At 38.6% G+C, this 17,134-nt stretch overlaps 1 protein-coding gene across 1 annotated transcript; it reads right to left on the bottom strand.

Annotated features, from left to right (window-relative positions):
- Positions 1 to 11,293: 11,293 nt before the first annotated feature.
- On the bottom strand, positions 11,294 to 16,357 carry LOC140117436 (olfactory receptor 6E1-like). The gene is made up of 3 exons (XM_072134225.1): positions 16,237 to 16,357; positions 12,595 to 12,618; positions 11,294 to 12,255 (listed from the first exon to the last, which is right to left on the bottom strand). Exons 1-3 carry the CDS (start codon positions 16,355 to 16,357, stop codon positions 11,294 to 11,296), a joined length of 1,107 nt encoding a protein of 368 aa, XP_071990326.1.
- Between the last annotated feature and the right edge of the window lie 777 nt (positions 16,358 to 17,134).

The following is a 17,134-nucleotide window of genomic DNA, read 5'->3' as shown; positions in this document are numbered from 1 at the left end:
CTCCACACGTTGTCTCCATTGCTACCTCCACACGTCATCGCCATAGCTGCCTCCAAAAGTCGTCCATATAGCTGCCTCCATACATTGTCTCCTTATCAAACGAACTGTGTCAGGCAGAATTTTGGGTTGTTTTCATGGCTTCCACATCAAACTTGTTAACTTTGTCGCCACCCTGCTGTGTAATCCACAAAATATACTGGCAAACTTTTATCATTTACCAATATTATTTCAGCGCTTCTTGCGCATCTGTTTACATTCCCCTCACCCGCCATATCCTAAACTTATAAGAACGCTACTACACTTGATCTTATACAAAAGGTTCTTAGAAGTGCTGTTTGGGGAGTAGCCTAGAGACAGGGGCTTGGATTGGCGAAAGCTCGCCTGGCAGCGGAGCGCCAGCTCCATCTCAAGATCCAACTAACATAGTTTTAACTGCAGCACCTTTAATCTACTACTAGTTCACTGCCTCCATACATCGTCCCCTTATCAAACGAGCTGTGTCAGGCAGAATTTTCAGGTGTTTCACCAGATACATAGTGGAACTCGGCCCATCTGTCGCCGCCATGCTGGAGACCTGAAGTTGCAATCATAGCAGCGCAATATGGATGCCCCATACTGTCACTCTTAATCATGGAACCATTTCCGTAAAAACAATTAAAAATAGAACCACTATGCTATTCCATTATTCCAAGGTGAAATATTCAAACGACCCGGCCTGATTTGAAAATTATAATTTTTTCAAAGTAAACGCTTCTGGCCCCCAGGCCCATTTTGGGTGGGGAGGAGCCGAGAGACAGGGGCTTGGACAGGCAAAAGCTCGCCTGGCAGTGGACCGCCAGCTCCATCCCAAGATTAGGCAGCCTCAGAGGCATCCATGCATGCTGCCCCTGCTGTTTCCTGTCCATTTTGCCTCCACGATCCTCCACAGCGTCCACCAATGTCTCATTTCAACTCTCTATACCCCAGATGCTGGAGCACGAGAGGATATGCAGCACATCATCCCCTTATCAAACGAGCTGTGTCAGGCAGAATTTTCAGGTATTTCACCAGATACATAGTGGAACTCGGCCCATCTGTCGCCGCCATGCTGGAGACCTGAAGTTGCAATCATAGCAGCGCAATATGAATGCCCCATACTATCGCTCTTAATCATGGAAGTCGTCTCCATGGCTGCCTCCACATGTTGTCCCCTTATCAAAAGAGCTGTGTCAGGCTCATTTTTCGGGTGTTTCACCAGATACGTTATGGAACTTGGTCACTATGTCGCCACCATGCTGTGTTATCAACTAAATATACCGTCAACCTTTTGTTCACATAGGAAATCATTTCACCTCCTTTGGTGAAACCTGAGTCCATTTAGGGTATGTCGCCATGAGACTCTCTAGCCTGCCACTGCTGCCGCTGCCTCTGCATGCCTTCCCCTATAGTGTCAGGGTCAATTATTGGATGTTTTAGATGCTATCTAGCCTCATTCGGTCACTCTGTCATGGCCATGCTGTTGCCCATAATTTTGGCATAATGGTGCGATTAAGCAGCCTCAGAGGCATCCATGCACGCTGCCCCTGCTGTTTCCTGTCCATTTCCGTGGTGTTTCCATCCTTTTCTGAGGTTCCCAGGTGTTTGGTTAAGCTTTCCTGTGCAGAGCCTTGGTCCCCTTGAAAAATGCTTGAGTCTCCCATTGACTTCAATGGGGCTCGTTATTCGAGACGAGCACTCGAGCATCAGGAAAAGTTCGTCTCGAATAACGAGTACCCGAGCATTTTAGTGCTCGCTCATCTCTATATATTATCTTTATTCTACGGATCACTACGATTATGGTGATACCTCATTTATATAGTTTATTTTATATTTGTCCAATTTTATTGAAGGAAAACTAGAATAGAAAAAAATTGCATTTGTTTTAGTATTTCCATTTTTATAGCAGCATAACTATAGTATTTTTTGGTTGACGGAGCTGGTCAAAAGCAATTTGATTTTAATTTTTGGCAAGTTTTTTTTTTATTTTTTTTACCACGTTCACTGAGGGGGTCCAATTATGTTTAGGATTTATTGTACAGATTGTTACAGATGCAGCGATACCAAATAAGTGGGGTTTTTTGTGATTTAGTGTTTTTTATACTTTATTACTTGTGTACAGGGAAATGTGGTGTTTGGGGGGACTTTCACTTTCTTTTATTATTTATTTTTATTTTAAAAAAACCTTTATTTATTTTTTTTACTTTTTTTTTTACAGTTAATGACATCTAAGCTTGAACAAGTGATCTTGATCTTGCTGCGCATGCCCAGTGTCTTACAGCAGGGTGCTGCCAGAAGGCAGGGACCAGGCTTCCGGATGAAGATCGCGCAGCCCCGGGCACCGCCAGTCCCGGGGCTGTGATCGGAGCAGCGGACCCCCCCGGTAAGCACCGCGGGGGGGTCCGATTCACTTTTACTAAACTTTAAATGCCTCTAACACGCCGCGGTCAGCGCGACCGCGGCGTGTTAGGGGTAAACACCCGCGATCGGAGAAATCTCCAATCGCGGGTGTTAGAGGCAGGTGTCGGCTATAATATATAGCTGACACCCGCAGCTTCTGGCCCCGGCTCCTGAACAGAAGCTTGGCGTAATAATACTGCATTTTGCGGGAACGCACCTCCCGCCATGCAGTACTATTACGTCAAATGTCGGGAAGGGGTTAATATATCCTCCACCAATAATGGCTTAGCTCATAGCTTAAATGTACTCTAGTCTGCTCCAAGATTTAATTCTGGCTTACAACTGCTATGCCGGAACTCAGAAGTCAGAAATGATGCAGAGGTTATTAAGACTCACACCTCAGTAGTATTTTTCCTTTTAACATTGTGACTCTTACCTTATTTAAACTTACAACTCATTGGAGATCTTTGGACTATGAGTACATTTTTTATGTTGCATTAAAAATTATGGTTTTTAGGAATATTTTTTATGATTAGAGGTCACTTGTGTGAATATATTTGTCAGCAGCCTCTGGATCGTTGGTTCACTGAACAGGTGAAAAAATGTGTCTCTATTTATTTTGTTTAATTGTCATTAAAAAGTACATGGGTGTAATTTCTGGAAAAAACTCTTAGGCTTTAATTACACAAAGTATTTTGTATAGATGAATGAATTCCTTTTAGTCTCCATGATTTCTATATTACATAGTCTAATTTTAAAATAGGATTAGTAAATTAGTCATTTACTTACCTGTGCAGACATTGTTAATGGCAAAGATGTAATAAACCTACAAATTCATTCATTTTCCTGTTTATTTTATGAATATTTTTTATCGTCTTTACTAATCGCTTAGAATGTTTTTTACTCTCCCTGAATATGACCTGTTACTGTCAAGACCATACAGTGGTTCAACAAGCTCAGAACAGTTCAGAACAGGCCTTGCTATGGTAGACCAAAGAATTTGAATGCTCGTGCCTAGTTTCATATCTAGGTGTTGTCTTTTCAAAATGGACATATTAGTGCTACCAGCTTTACTATAGAGGTTTTAGGGGGTACATGTTTGTCCTGGCTTAGCTGAATCATGTTCCAAAGCAGTATGAATTGTAGCTCTTTATTTGTGCACATGTTGGAGCAGTGTTTACACTAGGGACTTGGCGGTAGGGTACCTACACTAGCGCAGAACAAGTGTGGATAGGGAACTGGGAAAAATTATGGTAAATTGGGGAGGAAGGGGGTCAGGGATAACATCAGGGAAAGTGAACCAAAGGAATATGGATAGGGAAAACCATATAAAGTACACTTATGCCAGAAGCCTCATAAACAAGATGGTAGAACTGGAACTCCTAATGTTGGAGGGAAAATATGGTATAGTGGGTATCAGCGAAATATGGCTGGACAATAGCTATGACTGGGCTGTTACTTTAGATGGTTCTAGTCTTTATAGAAATGATATTATAAATAAAATAGGGGGATGGGGTTTGGTTATATGTAAGATTGTGCCTCAAACCTGATAAGTCAAATAGATGCTGCTGCAAAACTCAGTAAAGTATTTATCATAGGGGACTTCAACCACCTCAATATAGAGTCGGGGAAGAAACCTGCAGATCCTACAAAGGCAGCAGGTGCTTGGTGGCAACAAAATACAATTACCTGTCACAAATGCCGCAAGACCCAACAAGAGAAGGGGTACTCTTTAAAGTGACTAGTAGACCTGACAGGGTGTCATCGGTTTATATTGACCACAACATCATTCATTTTCATTTTGAATTATAATTTACTAAAATGCTTTGAAGCGGGGCAGCCAGCACTGTAAGCTCCAGGAAGGCATATTTTCATCAGCTAAGGGAGGACCTTAAAGAAAATCTACCACTTTACAAAAGTAACAAATACCTACACATACTCACCTACTCTCCTCTTGATCTTGATCCTAGCTCTGGCCTTCACTAACCACTTATTGATGAGGGGAGACTAATAGCCAATGTTATTGATGAGGGAAGACTACTGGACATTTTATTATAAAGTAGCGGCTGCATTTTCCACCCTAGGCTTATACTTGTGTCAATATGGTATGTGAGTTTCATAATAAGTATAGAGCAAAGTATTGGCATGAAATAGCTATAACTATACCCACTATACCTCACTGGGGATGTTTACTTCCAGATACTTCTCAAACACATGCTTTTGTAAACATTTAGCAAAGAAAGCCTTTCACATTTCAAGTGGGTAACAATACCATTTTATATCTTTCACTTGGATCGCCAAGTAAATTCTAGATAATAGAAAAACTTACATATTGTATATACTAGCAAAGGTTGACATAATCTGCTAAATCCTATAGAGAAGCAGTTTAAAGCAAACATGATTTGAAACAATTGTAAACTTTTTAGCTGCATAAAAATGCTGTGAAAAACATGAAAAAATGTAAAACGACAAATTTGAATATACTTCTGTTTTGTTATGTCCAGCATGTCGCTGTATGTATAAAAAGACTTAATTTACAGTGGATTGCAATAAAATAACATTTTCCTAATCTCTGACATGTAATCTGTGTTTTTGTGAAACTACAGTATATAAGTACATTATAACAAAGTTAACAAAATAAAGTTAGAGGCCCTAAAACTTGAACCCCCACCGTTCACTAAAGCAAACCAAACAGTCAGCAAAATATGTGGCATATGCTTTATTTTATTTTAGAAGGGCATTTTTCATCACTGGTTTTCTACACATTCTTGCTCTAGTTTCATAGCATGTTAATTATAAATTGTAGGATCAGGTGGAAGGCACCGGAATGAGAGATACTCTGCAGAAGCTCTCTGCTCATAAAATCTATAGCCAGTATAATGTCCATAGGGGTTTAAAGGGGTTTTCCCACAAAACAAGCTAGGTCCCATCCACAGGATAGGGCCTAACTTGCTGATATGTGGGGGTCTCAGTGATGAGACCCCCACAGATCAGAAGAACGGGGGTCAGATGTTATCCCATCTGAACTCTTGTTGCTCATGAGACCCCCACCAATCAGAAAATTCCTAAAGACCATAAGGCAAAAGCTACATGGTCACTCTGGCCTCAACACCTGCCCTGCGAGGAAAGATAGATGTTTCTTGCAAATTGTCTTGACTACAAAACAATAATTGCAAAATATACATCATGTTTGTAATCATTGCAGTCTTTTGTTCCTGTTGTGGCAACTTGGAAGATGCAAGATGCAAGAAGATGTTCCTGGAGATACATGCTTTAACGCTCTCTGATGGTTTGATGGCTGGCATTGCCAAGGTTCCCATGAAGCATTATTTATGTTCTCGTGTAGTAAACCATACATGCAATCTATTGAAGTAATTTGGGTGATCTTATTGGATCCTCAGAGTTTTCTTGATGACACATTGAACTTTCTTATTCCTTAGTGTGTATAAGAAAGGATTGCTGAATGGGGTAAGGATACTATTAAGAACACTGATAACTTTATTCAGATCTGTAGAGACGCTTTCAGCCGGTCTAATATATAGAAATATTACACATCCATATACCATGCCTACTGCAGTGAAGTGCGAAGTACATGTGTGAAATGCCTTTTTCTTTCCACTAGATGAAGAGATCTTCATTATTACAGAAATAATATAACAATATGACACAAATGTTAACATAAATGATCCCAGAACAATAGCTGCAGCAAAGGAGGTGAACACCATATAAAAGAAACTTGTATCTGAGCAGCTTATTTTCAAAAATACAGAACCTTCACAAAAGAAGTGATTTATTTCATAAGGACCACAAAAGGACAAACCAAATATCAAGTGAACAGGATAGATAAAAGCTAAGAAACTAATTACCCAAGTTAGTATGATAAACAACACACACATCTTGTTTGTGATGATGGAAGTGTATCTCAGTGGGTGTGATATTGCCACATACCGGTCCATAGACATAATACCCAAAATGATAAATTCTGTGCTTCCAAAAGACATATAGAAATAGAGCTGCATAATACAGTCAGTTTGCGAAATGGCTCCATTTTCAGTTACCAGAATATACAATAGGATTGGTACAGTGCAAGAGATAAAACCTATGTCTGAAAATGCCAAACTGCTTAGGAAGTAATACATAGGAGATTTGAGACTTTTCTCTACTGAAACCAGTACTACAATAAACAGGTTACCAAATAACGACAATAAATAAATCAGAAGCATAACAAGCAATATACATATTTCTATTTTCTGGTTGATGGTAAATCCTACTAATATAAACAGGGTCTGGTTATATGAAGCCATTGTAGCTCAGGTTTTCAGTGTATTACAATAAGACAATGTTATATTGTATATCAGTTAATAGAGAGTTAAACTGGCAAAACCCTGAAAATAAATTAGTAAAATCATCAAAAATAATTTCAGCTAATATTTGTTAGCCCTTTGTGGTGGTCATTTATCTTTATTTTTCCTCCTTTTATTCTTTCTTTTTTGAGACTTATTGGCGCAATGCAATTTTTATGACTATTTGGGGACTTGTTGCACATTTATCTTCTATTGCAGATGTTCTTACAAATAACATTAACTTTTCAAATTGCCTATAATTCGCAACATTTCCTTGTCTGGGTGCAAAAAACCCAGACAAGGAAAACTTAGAAAATGGACTTGAGACATTTGTGTGATATTTGTGAAACATTTGTAACAAATGTCACAATAAGAGATCTGAGAAAACCCCACTTAAGACAAGATAAAAGTAAGATTGATAAATTAGCAAAGTTGCAGACAAAAAGAAGACATGCAAAAACTAGCCAAAACCAACAGTTTAAAATGACCCTAGATGGTTTTTATTGTAGCTTGCTAATAATCTGCATGAAGAGCATGCAATTTCTCTCTTCTGTTCTATTTCAGTTCTATTTCTTCATGGTCGTTACAGGGGGAGGGTCCTTCTCTCTTTACACTCCCATCCTTTTTTATGGACAATTTGAGGATGCTTTTATATATATATGTATCTATGTTCAAGAGTATACCTTCTCTATGCCCCTAGATACCTGCTATATGCCCCTAGGATTCATTATTTGCCCATAAGGTAACCAGAAGAGCATTCATTTCTAAATTTTGTCTGGTGATTCCTGATTATTTTGATGACACACATTTGAAACATGTTTGCTTAAAAATGAACTTCTACATTCACACTACAGTATGGGGGATGTATATACGGCCGGCGTGTATGCGGCCGATATATGTCCCCCATACACTTCTATGGGCTCCCGGCGCCCTACGGGAGCAGTACGGTGCAGCACACGTGCGGCCGCAGCCATATATCGCTATGGAGAGGGGCGGGGGTGAGCTGCGCTCTCCTCCTCTCCCCACGCTGCCGCGTGCCCGCCGTGCTACGGTGCGGCAGGCTCACGGCAGTGTGCATGTTGCCTTATACAGTACTGTATGAGATTCAAAAACACCCAAATTACATATTTGGGATGGGACGGAAATTTTTTCAATATAAGCTTGAATTTCAGTGTATGATATTTACTCATTACTACTAACATACTGGTAAAAGAATCAGAAATGTCCATACATATGCCTGCTGTATGGGCTTAAAAGGCTTTGCAACTTTTCCTTGTGTTTTTGTAATGTGTGTGTAAGTCTGAGAGGCAGGATATTAGTTAATTTACCAATATACATCTATTACAAGTTCTGCACTGCTCTCTTGATATATAAAGTGAAGCCTCCTGTCTTTTACCTTATCAGTCAGACAATTCTGACTATAAAATGGCCAATGGAGGGTCATATGACCTTCAACAGTCCATGAGCAATCAGCCTGCCAGGAACTTAATCTAATATTTATAAATACTATCCTAAGGGCATTGCAGGGTGATTGCAAATGGACAGTTAGAGATCACATGACCCTCCATTTTATGAACAGGAATCACTTGCTGATGAGATAAAAGGCAGGAGGCCTCACTTTACATATCAAGAAAGCATTGCAGAATTTGTAATTACAATTACACACACATTACAAAAAACATGAGGTAAATGGCCAACCCCTTAAACTATAGGCATCTGAATTCCATAATTAGAGTATTCAGATACTGGGGGAAATTTATCACTACACTGGTAGACATTTCCTTCCTACGCTGAATTCTCCTTCTGATCCTTATTTAGTACTGTTAATACGTCTGAGTCTTATGAATTGCCCATATTGGAGTATTCTACTAGCACTAGCTTCTTCACTAGAAGCTAGTAAAGATGTATTTATCTAGTATGGCCATAAAGAGGTTGGCATAGTTGCAGGAGACGAGTGTCCCCATAGACGTGCCCTCATCTGGCCCTACCACTTCTCTCCAAACCTGAAAGCATTGTGTGTGAGGACAAATGTTAATGCCTCCTCAGAGAATCCTATATATGCCTCCCCTTTTGGTGCAACTTGCAGGATCCTTCATATGGCCGCATATGCTGCAGTATGCTGCATATATATGCTGTCTCACTTGGTTTTGGTCTGATCCTCTAGCTACATAGGAAGCTGGGCTCTGTTAAGATATTGGCTCTGGAACTGTATCTGTGTACTGATCTTGGTTCCACTACTGCACCAATGTAGCAAGATTGGTTTTGGTATGTTCCCAGTGTTTAGTTATGTTTTGGTTTGTATTTAGCAAGTGATCTTCTACTAAATATTAAATCACTTAAAAACTCTACACATAGAAGGCCATACTAGGCTATAACTCTACCCATAGTAGGCCATAATCTCTTTACAGCACATTATGGTCTTTAAATTATGTTTGCAATGTAGTGTAGTATTATTAGATGGGAAAATAAAGGCGGCGCACAAACTTTGCCAGTCTGGGGCCCTGAAATTTTTATTTGGGGCCCCTTTGGATAATGCAAAATTGCATGGGGGCACCAAGTTAAGCTTTTGTCATGGGGCCTTTGTCTCTTAATAGACACTCTCTATCTTGGGCTTAAGCTTTTTTTATGTTTTTGTCATTTTATTTTCTATTAATAAAGATGCTTAAGCATCAAAAGATTTATTCTATATATTGCTTTAAAACTTTTAATAAAGTTTTGTATATTATTTTTAAGCTAGGTTGGCTACATAATGTTTGAGGCCAGTATGAACCAGGATTATGTTGAAAATTGACCTTGCTAATCTACATTTCATAGGACAGATAATAAAAAAGTGTAAAGTAATTCATCAAAGTTTCTGATGCCTAAAGGGAACCTGTACATCCCCTGGAGGTTTTTTTTTAACATATTTCTAGGTTGCAGCATGAATGAAAAATAATCTATTATTCTTTTGTATAATGCAGTCAGACAGTGTATACTGCCCACTCCATGTATCTGGCATTTAGGAAGCAAATCAGATGCATGGAGTGAGTAGAGCAAACTAACTGTAGGAGGCAGGTTATTTGATTGCCTCGCTGCATCAGGTATCATAGCCATAGTTTCTTCAGACTAAGCCTGGTCTCCAGGTGGGCAGCTAAGTTTTGAGAGCCTCCTTGCCTTTGCAGAAATTCTGCTATGAGAGGGGGAAGTGTCAGGCCTAGCAGAAAAGGGCTCCAGAAGGTTGGGTAAGGCTTCCCAAATTCAACACATTTCTGTTGTCAAGTGTTTGCTCAGGGACCTCTAAAATGAAATAAATAAATAACAATAGATATACAGAGTAACATGTTGACACAAGTAGTGTAAATTTAAAAGTTTTTACTTTCAGGGAACCATTGTGTCCCAGAGGAAAAGGTCTTACTCTGGCCTTCAATGGCTTTATATTGATGTTTGTACAGAAAGTAATATCCTGTTCCATGTGTGACATAATGAGGCATCATTTTCAATATGTTTATGACAAATTCCCACCACTATAACACAAAATACACCTTGCATCATATTTTCAAGGGTTTTAAGTGGATGTGGCCCCTTTAAAAGGGGCATGACCTGCACAAAAAGCTAAGCTAAGTAATAGGAATATTGATAGCATAAATAAAAGTTGAAATAAAACACAGTAATCATTTCCATAATGTATGTTTTAAGCAGAGTGTATCTCCAAAATGTGAACCATAAGTAGGAGACAAGGTAGATGAAAAAGTGTTTATTCAGTAACAGTAACATACAACACAAATGATTTACAAGCTGGAACTCTTTAATTTAGAAAAAAATTGTCTATGGTTCATGTCATACTTTGGCTAATAATGGGATTGACATGTCTCATAATTATTTTAGTCCAGTTGGCTTATTGGACTTTACTTTAGTCTAAACGATGCATGTTTTACTGGGACATCTAATAATTTGAATGCTCACCATGTATTACTACAGGGTTATACAGAGGTTAGAGGGGTCAGATGTCCTGCCATAAAAAATTGTGTTAAAAATATCACATAAGTGAATTGGGTCCAATTACATTTCTAGAGGGGCTTCCTCTTGCATGGCTTAGGAAACGGGCCAAGCTTTTTCTTCATATGCTTGCTAATGTAAAAATTTTAGTGACTCTGTTATAGAGATGGGCAGCCTCCCTTCCTGCCAATACCTCTATCCATCCTCCCTGTTTGGCTGGTTGAAGATGTTCTCTGTGGAGGGATCCCTGTGGGATGCGTTTAGTGACGGACTCTTGATGACACCCTATTTGCCATTTTTCAGGCTTTTGGTTCTTTGAGAATTCTATTTCCTTCTTTTATTTCTTGTCTTTTTATTTGTATATTGCTCAATCATGCAGTGTTTTATTGTTTGTTATCTGTCTCTAAGATCATGGCTGTGATACTTGTTTTTTTGAGCTTATTGTTATCTTTTTCACCTGGCCCTGCATAACCTCTATACAGTACAGTATATGCTTGTGTTTGATTATTATGTATAAATAAAAAATAATGTATAAAAATTGAAAAAAAGTAAGTAACTCTCTATGCCTTTTGATTAGAAATATAATTCTTCTTCAATGTGCGTTTTAGTGCCTCTTTAAAGGTCTTGTTCCTAAAACTATAAATGAAAGGATTAAGAAGAGGTGTAAGTATGCTATTAAGTAATGCAACAATTTTAGTGGAATCTATTTTTGAATTCTTGGCAGGATTGATGCACATGAAAATACAACTTCCATAGACTATAAATACAACTGTTAGGTGTGAAGCACAGGTTGAGAAGGTCTTCTTTTGTCCAGCTACAGAGGAAATTTTTGTAATAGCAAATATAATACAACCATAGGAAACCATGGAGAAGAACAACGATCCCAAGACCAAAGATGATGCGAGTATAAGGTCCAACATTCCTATAAGATGTGTGTCACCACATGCCAATTTAACTAGTGGAGCAACATCACAAAAGTAATGGTCAATAATATTTGAGCCACAAAATGGCAAACGGAAAGTGAGGACTGTTTGAACAATTGTGTCAAGGAAGCCACCTATCCAAGAGCACAAAATTAACTTCAAGCACAGCTTTGGTTTCATGATTGTTCCATATCGCAGAGGGTGACATATAGCCACATAACGATCAAAAGACATCATAGCTAAGAGCAAAAATTCTGTGGTGCCCAAAAGAAAGTAGACATATGATTGTACGAGACACCCATGAAAAGTAATTGTTTTACTACCACTAATTAAATTGAAGAGCACTTTAGGAACAATAGCAGATGTAAAGCAAATATCTAAAAGGGCTAGGTTACCAAGAAAGAAGTACATCGGGGTATGAAGCTGAGGATCATGCAAACTGACTGCAATTATAGTTGCATTACCCACTACAGTAATAACATAGCATGCAGAAAGAACTACAAACAGCAGGATTTGTAACTCCTGACTCAGTGGTATCCCCAGTAGAATAAATTCTGTTACTAATGTAACATTTTTTCTGTCCATTATTGTAGAAAATCCTATAAAACAATAGAAGGTAATTATATTTATTTATTATATTAAACATGAGTACTAAAAATTCATGGAAACAGAACATGTCCTGGCATGTTCCATAATTTGTGATCATGCATTTTATGTAATTCTCCAAACCCTAAGTGCAAGTTCACACCTCACGTAATTCCTCAGTTTTTTGCATCAGTATTTTTGGATAATGTCAAAACTAGGGATGGTAGACCGGAAAAGGAGAAAATCTGTTAGTTGTGTACACCTGGTTTTGGTTTGTACAAAGTGATGAAAAACATGATAAAATGACTGGCCCTTTACAGAAGAATGTAAATTCATACTTTTAAATTGCATACTTTTCTGGTTAATGCCTTTTGATTCTGCATAATAGAGACATAAAAACAGAAAAGTTTAAGACATATTGCTCTACATAGAATTTACAATGTTAAAAAGAACCTATCACCCCCTAGACTACCAATCCTTTCTAAAGTTCCCTTTTATGTGAAATCTCATCATTTACCTATTATAAAAATACCTATTATATTATAAATATCCCCCAAAGACAGGCAAATAGGACTCTTCTTACCTAATTTTCACTTGAGATAAGTCAAGTTCAGTGGTTACAGGGGTAATTTCTGAACCCCTATCTTCAGTTTTATAGTTCCTACAAACATGCCACAGACATAGATGGAAAAACAAGCTACATGAGATACCAAAAGCATGATACTGGGTATCATAGAGACCTACCTCCTGCAAACACTACACTTGACTCATCTCATGTGAAAATCAGTTGAGAAGAGTCATGTTTGCCTTATGTTGAGATTTTGTTTTATAGGTAAACAGATGAGATTTCACAAAAAGAGGCGATTCTAGAAATTACATTTCATACCCTACCTGAGGGGGCTAGACATTTAGTGTAGTGTAGTGTAGTGTAGGATGAACAATAAAAAAGGGGGGGATGTATATAAATAAAATAATGTATATAAATTAATAAAATGTACTACTTGTTTGTCACCACAGTAGAGTTCACTTGCCATTTATATACATTTCCCCCCTTTTTTTCTTGTTCATCCTATACATTGTATAACTGGGATTTGTGGCAATATTAGTCTCCTATATAGGCCACACATTTAGAGGTGTAAAACCTGTTGACAGATTCCCTTTAAAGAATATAACTAAATATTCCTATGTTTACATTGGGAGATGATTTTTTTTTTTAAATATTAACCATTGCTAACAATCAGGAATTAAGCCTGGGTTTATGGTAACATAGAAGGTTTGTTTCAGCCAGTAGGCGGTGTGGAATTTTTGATTTATAATTATTTAGGACATTATTTAGGATTATTTAGGAATTATTTATCCTGTTTTTATTATGCAACAGTAACGGGTTCTAGTTTAAATTAGTAAAAATGTAAGTTAAGCATGTAGAATAACCGTCAACAGTCTCCAAACTCTATTTAATGTTTATAGGTGCAGCTTCATGTAGCAGTATTAGAAAAATTGTAAATGCAATAGAAGTGTCATATGGGAGTGCACTCTCCTCTGTATTGTATAAATAATCAGAGAAAATATGTGATGGTACGACTGCTACATTTTACTCTGATTAAGTGTATTACTAGGCCATGAAATGCTCCTCGGACACCATGGTAGACATCAACACAATAGGGGAACATTATTTAATGCATGAGTCACTTTTTCTATTTTTCTGGTAAATACAATGTTGTAGTCTTAATTACACAATTCTCTATGTTTATTACAAGAATAAACAGTAATTAATATTCTTAATTGCATCAGCTCAACTGCAGTTAAACCCCAGAAATCATTCTAAGCCTTGTGATATGTTAAACTCTGTGAGGACGTACTGGCGCAGAGCACTAAATTCTTACTGTTAACGAAATAAACTAAACATGATATACAAAACAAATAGAGGACAAGAAAACATTTAAGACAATTACCTTTGTTTCTGTTGAAGTTTTATGAAAATTTTCTTTTAATCTACACACAGGTCCAGCACAAAAATAAACATACTGTTTTTTTGTGTGAAGAAAAAACGTCTTCTGCCTCTGGTTCTGGGAAGAAAATTATTCCATATAGTATATCATAACTGTTCTTTTATAATAAAGCAGATGACACTGTTTCACATTTGATTGCGTCAATTTCCCTTGAGGTAATGAGATCAGAAATTACCCTGAATAACTTTTCACAAGTTTAGAAACTTCACAATCACAGAAAATAAAAGTTTTTTTTTCTACTGCTAGTGTAAATCTGCATAAAACTAGCGTAAACTGCAATATGTGTAGTTTGCCTGTGGTGTGTGCAGAGTGCGCAAGATTCATCAAATCTGCACTGCGGTGCTCGGAGAGTGTGCAGCATTTTTTTTGTGCCTTTTTTTCATGCTGCAAAAATGTGGGAGCAGACAGAATTGTAGTGCAAGTCAGTAATAAATGTGCCGCAAACTTCAACTTCGACTTACACGTCGCTTTAGGGTCACATTCTTTCTTTCTTGACGGACAAAGTGCAGCAAAGACACAAAACTGGCGCAGACACTTTATAAATACATGTGCAAGCAGTTTTCACATTCTCTCCAGTGCAAAGTCAGACAGAAAACTGATGCAAACACTTTAATGATGTATTTTACAAGGGCGATCATGTTGGGAAATCTACACTGTACATCTACTGAACAGCAGGTTCTTGTATTTCCTATTGTATTTATTTCCAAAATTATTAATTGCCCATCTGGTAAAGACTTTCGAAAATATTTTAGAGTGTTTTGGGGAATATTTGTCTGCTTATTCAGAAGCACATTTGTGAGATCAGACACTGATGTTACAAATAAGGGTTTGACTCCCCATTAATCCAAAAATAAGTTTGGTGGTCTATAGATAAAGGCTGTGTGCTGGGCAGTCATGCAGATCTAGTAGTGGCTTTCTTTACACTTAACCATTCAAGGTTTTACATTATGCTTGTTGATAGAAGGTTTACATCAGGGGCATAACTAGGAGAGGTAGGGCCCCATAGCAAACTTCTGATTTGGGCCCCTTTCCCCCTTAAAAAATATACGTAAATACACTTGCATTCATGAGTTACAATCACATACATTTATATACTTGTATACATACACATGCAGTTCTTCACTCATACACATGTCTACAATCTTATACACATACCCACATTTAAACACACAAGTGCACACATGTATGCAAAGCTATATACACTTGTACATACAGTACAGTATATACAAAATGGGGGTCATTTACTAAGGGCCCGAATGGCGTTTTTACATCAGGTTACCCGAATTTTACTGTTTTGCGCCGATTTTCCCAGAATTGCCCCAGGTTTTTGGCACACGCGATCAGATTGTGAATCGGGGGCGTGGCTGTCGGAAAACCCCTCGGATTCGGAGAAACCGCCGTATTTTTAAAGAAAAATTGTCGCTTGCACTAACCTGCACCCAGCAAAACCTAGTGGACATCTGGGGAACTACCTTAGTGAATCGCCGGAAGACCCGAATCCTCCACATAGAATGCGCCGCTGGATCGCGAATGGAACGGGTAAGTAAATCTGCCCAATTGTTTAAACACATACAGTGTCCTGTCCTGCCAGTCTGCTGCCCTGCTCCCTCATCATTTTTTATCTGACCTGCTGACTGTGGAAGATGTCCACTGTTATATACATAGTATGCTGTACGTGATACAGTACAACATGTATATAATGCAAATCCTCCATGTCAGGTCGGATGATGGGGCCCCAAAGTGGATGCTATGGCTACTACACTTGTAGTTATGCCCTTGGTTTACATGAAGGTGCTTGGACATTGAAATACATGTCATGAAGTTGATTGTCATGTATTTGATTGCATAGTGAAGACAGCTGACTCTAAACCTCAAGCCCAGCAAGGTTTAGGGTCAGCTAATAGAATTCAACTTTGAGCTTGTATAAACAGCTGCAGGCAATAGATCAATTCCGGCTCCAGAATGCCCTGGTGAGTAGTCACCTACTGCACTTCATCCCCAATGTTTGGGCCTTCAGGAGGGACATTAACGCCATGCGGCACTGATATGCCACCAATATGGTCAGCACTGATAATGCCATCAGCGATACAATCCCCATCTTCTGCATGCTCAAAAAAGTGTGTGTCAGGCCAGCCTACACATGGCTTGCAGGGTGGGTTGCTAGACAAGTGGTCAGGTAGTGCATTCTCCAGACAGAGGACAATTTAGTAAGAGAAGGATGAGGAGGATGATGAGGAGCTTCTTTTCTCCCAGAAAGGCAACATGCAGAGCAGCTCACAGGCATTACAGGAGCATGGCTGGGGATGTAGTAGAGGAGGAGAGACCTTCCACCAAAGAAAGATTGTCCTCTCTAGTCATCCTTTTCCACATGAGCCAATACATGCTGCAGTGTCTGCCTAATGACAACAGTTTCCCAGATACTCAACAATGCAGAATACTGGAAACCCACCATATAGTATCCATGTTACAAGGAAAGCGTAACATCATTTCAACAGTAAAGTGTGAGAAAAAAAATGATGGAGTACAAGCACACTTTGGTGGACGCACTAGTGGCTCATTCACTGTTGAGAGTTCTTTGGCAGCACAAGGGGGAGAAAGTTGCCAATGCAGCAGGACCACCATAACCACCTTGGTTGGGAGAGTAAGCATGGCCATATTGTGGAATATCATGTGCAAAGCTCCATAACATCTACCACCAATGGATACCACACATAGAACCATGAGGCAGATTTTGACTTACATGGTGGAAGACTATCTGTTGACACTTCTGGAGGATGGGTCCTACCCGTTCAATTACTTGGTGGGAAAATTGGACATGTGGCTTGAGATGGTCCTCTATGCCTTGGATATGTTGTCCTGCCCTGTAACAAGTATGCAATAAGAG

The sequence above is a fragment of the Engystomops pustulosus genome, chromosome 1 (genome assembly GCF_040894005.1).
Source record: "Engystomops pustulosus chromosome 1, aEngPut4.maternal, whole genome shotgun sequence".
NCBI classification, from domain to species: domain Eukaryota; kingdom Metazoa; phylum Chordata; class Amphibia; order Anura; family Leptodactylidae; genus Engystomops; species Engystomops pustulosus.
Note: the sequence above shows the minus strand (reverse complement) of the source record. Positions and strands in the feature narration are given on the sequence as shown.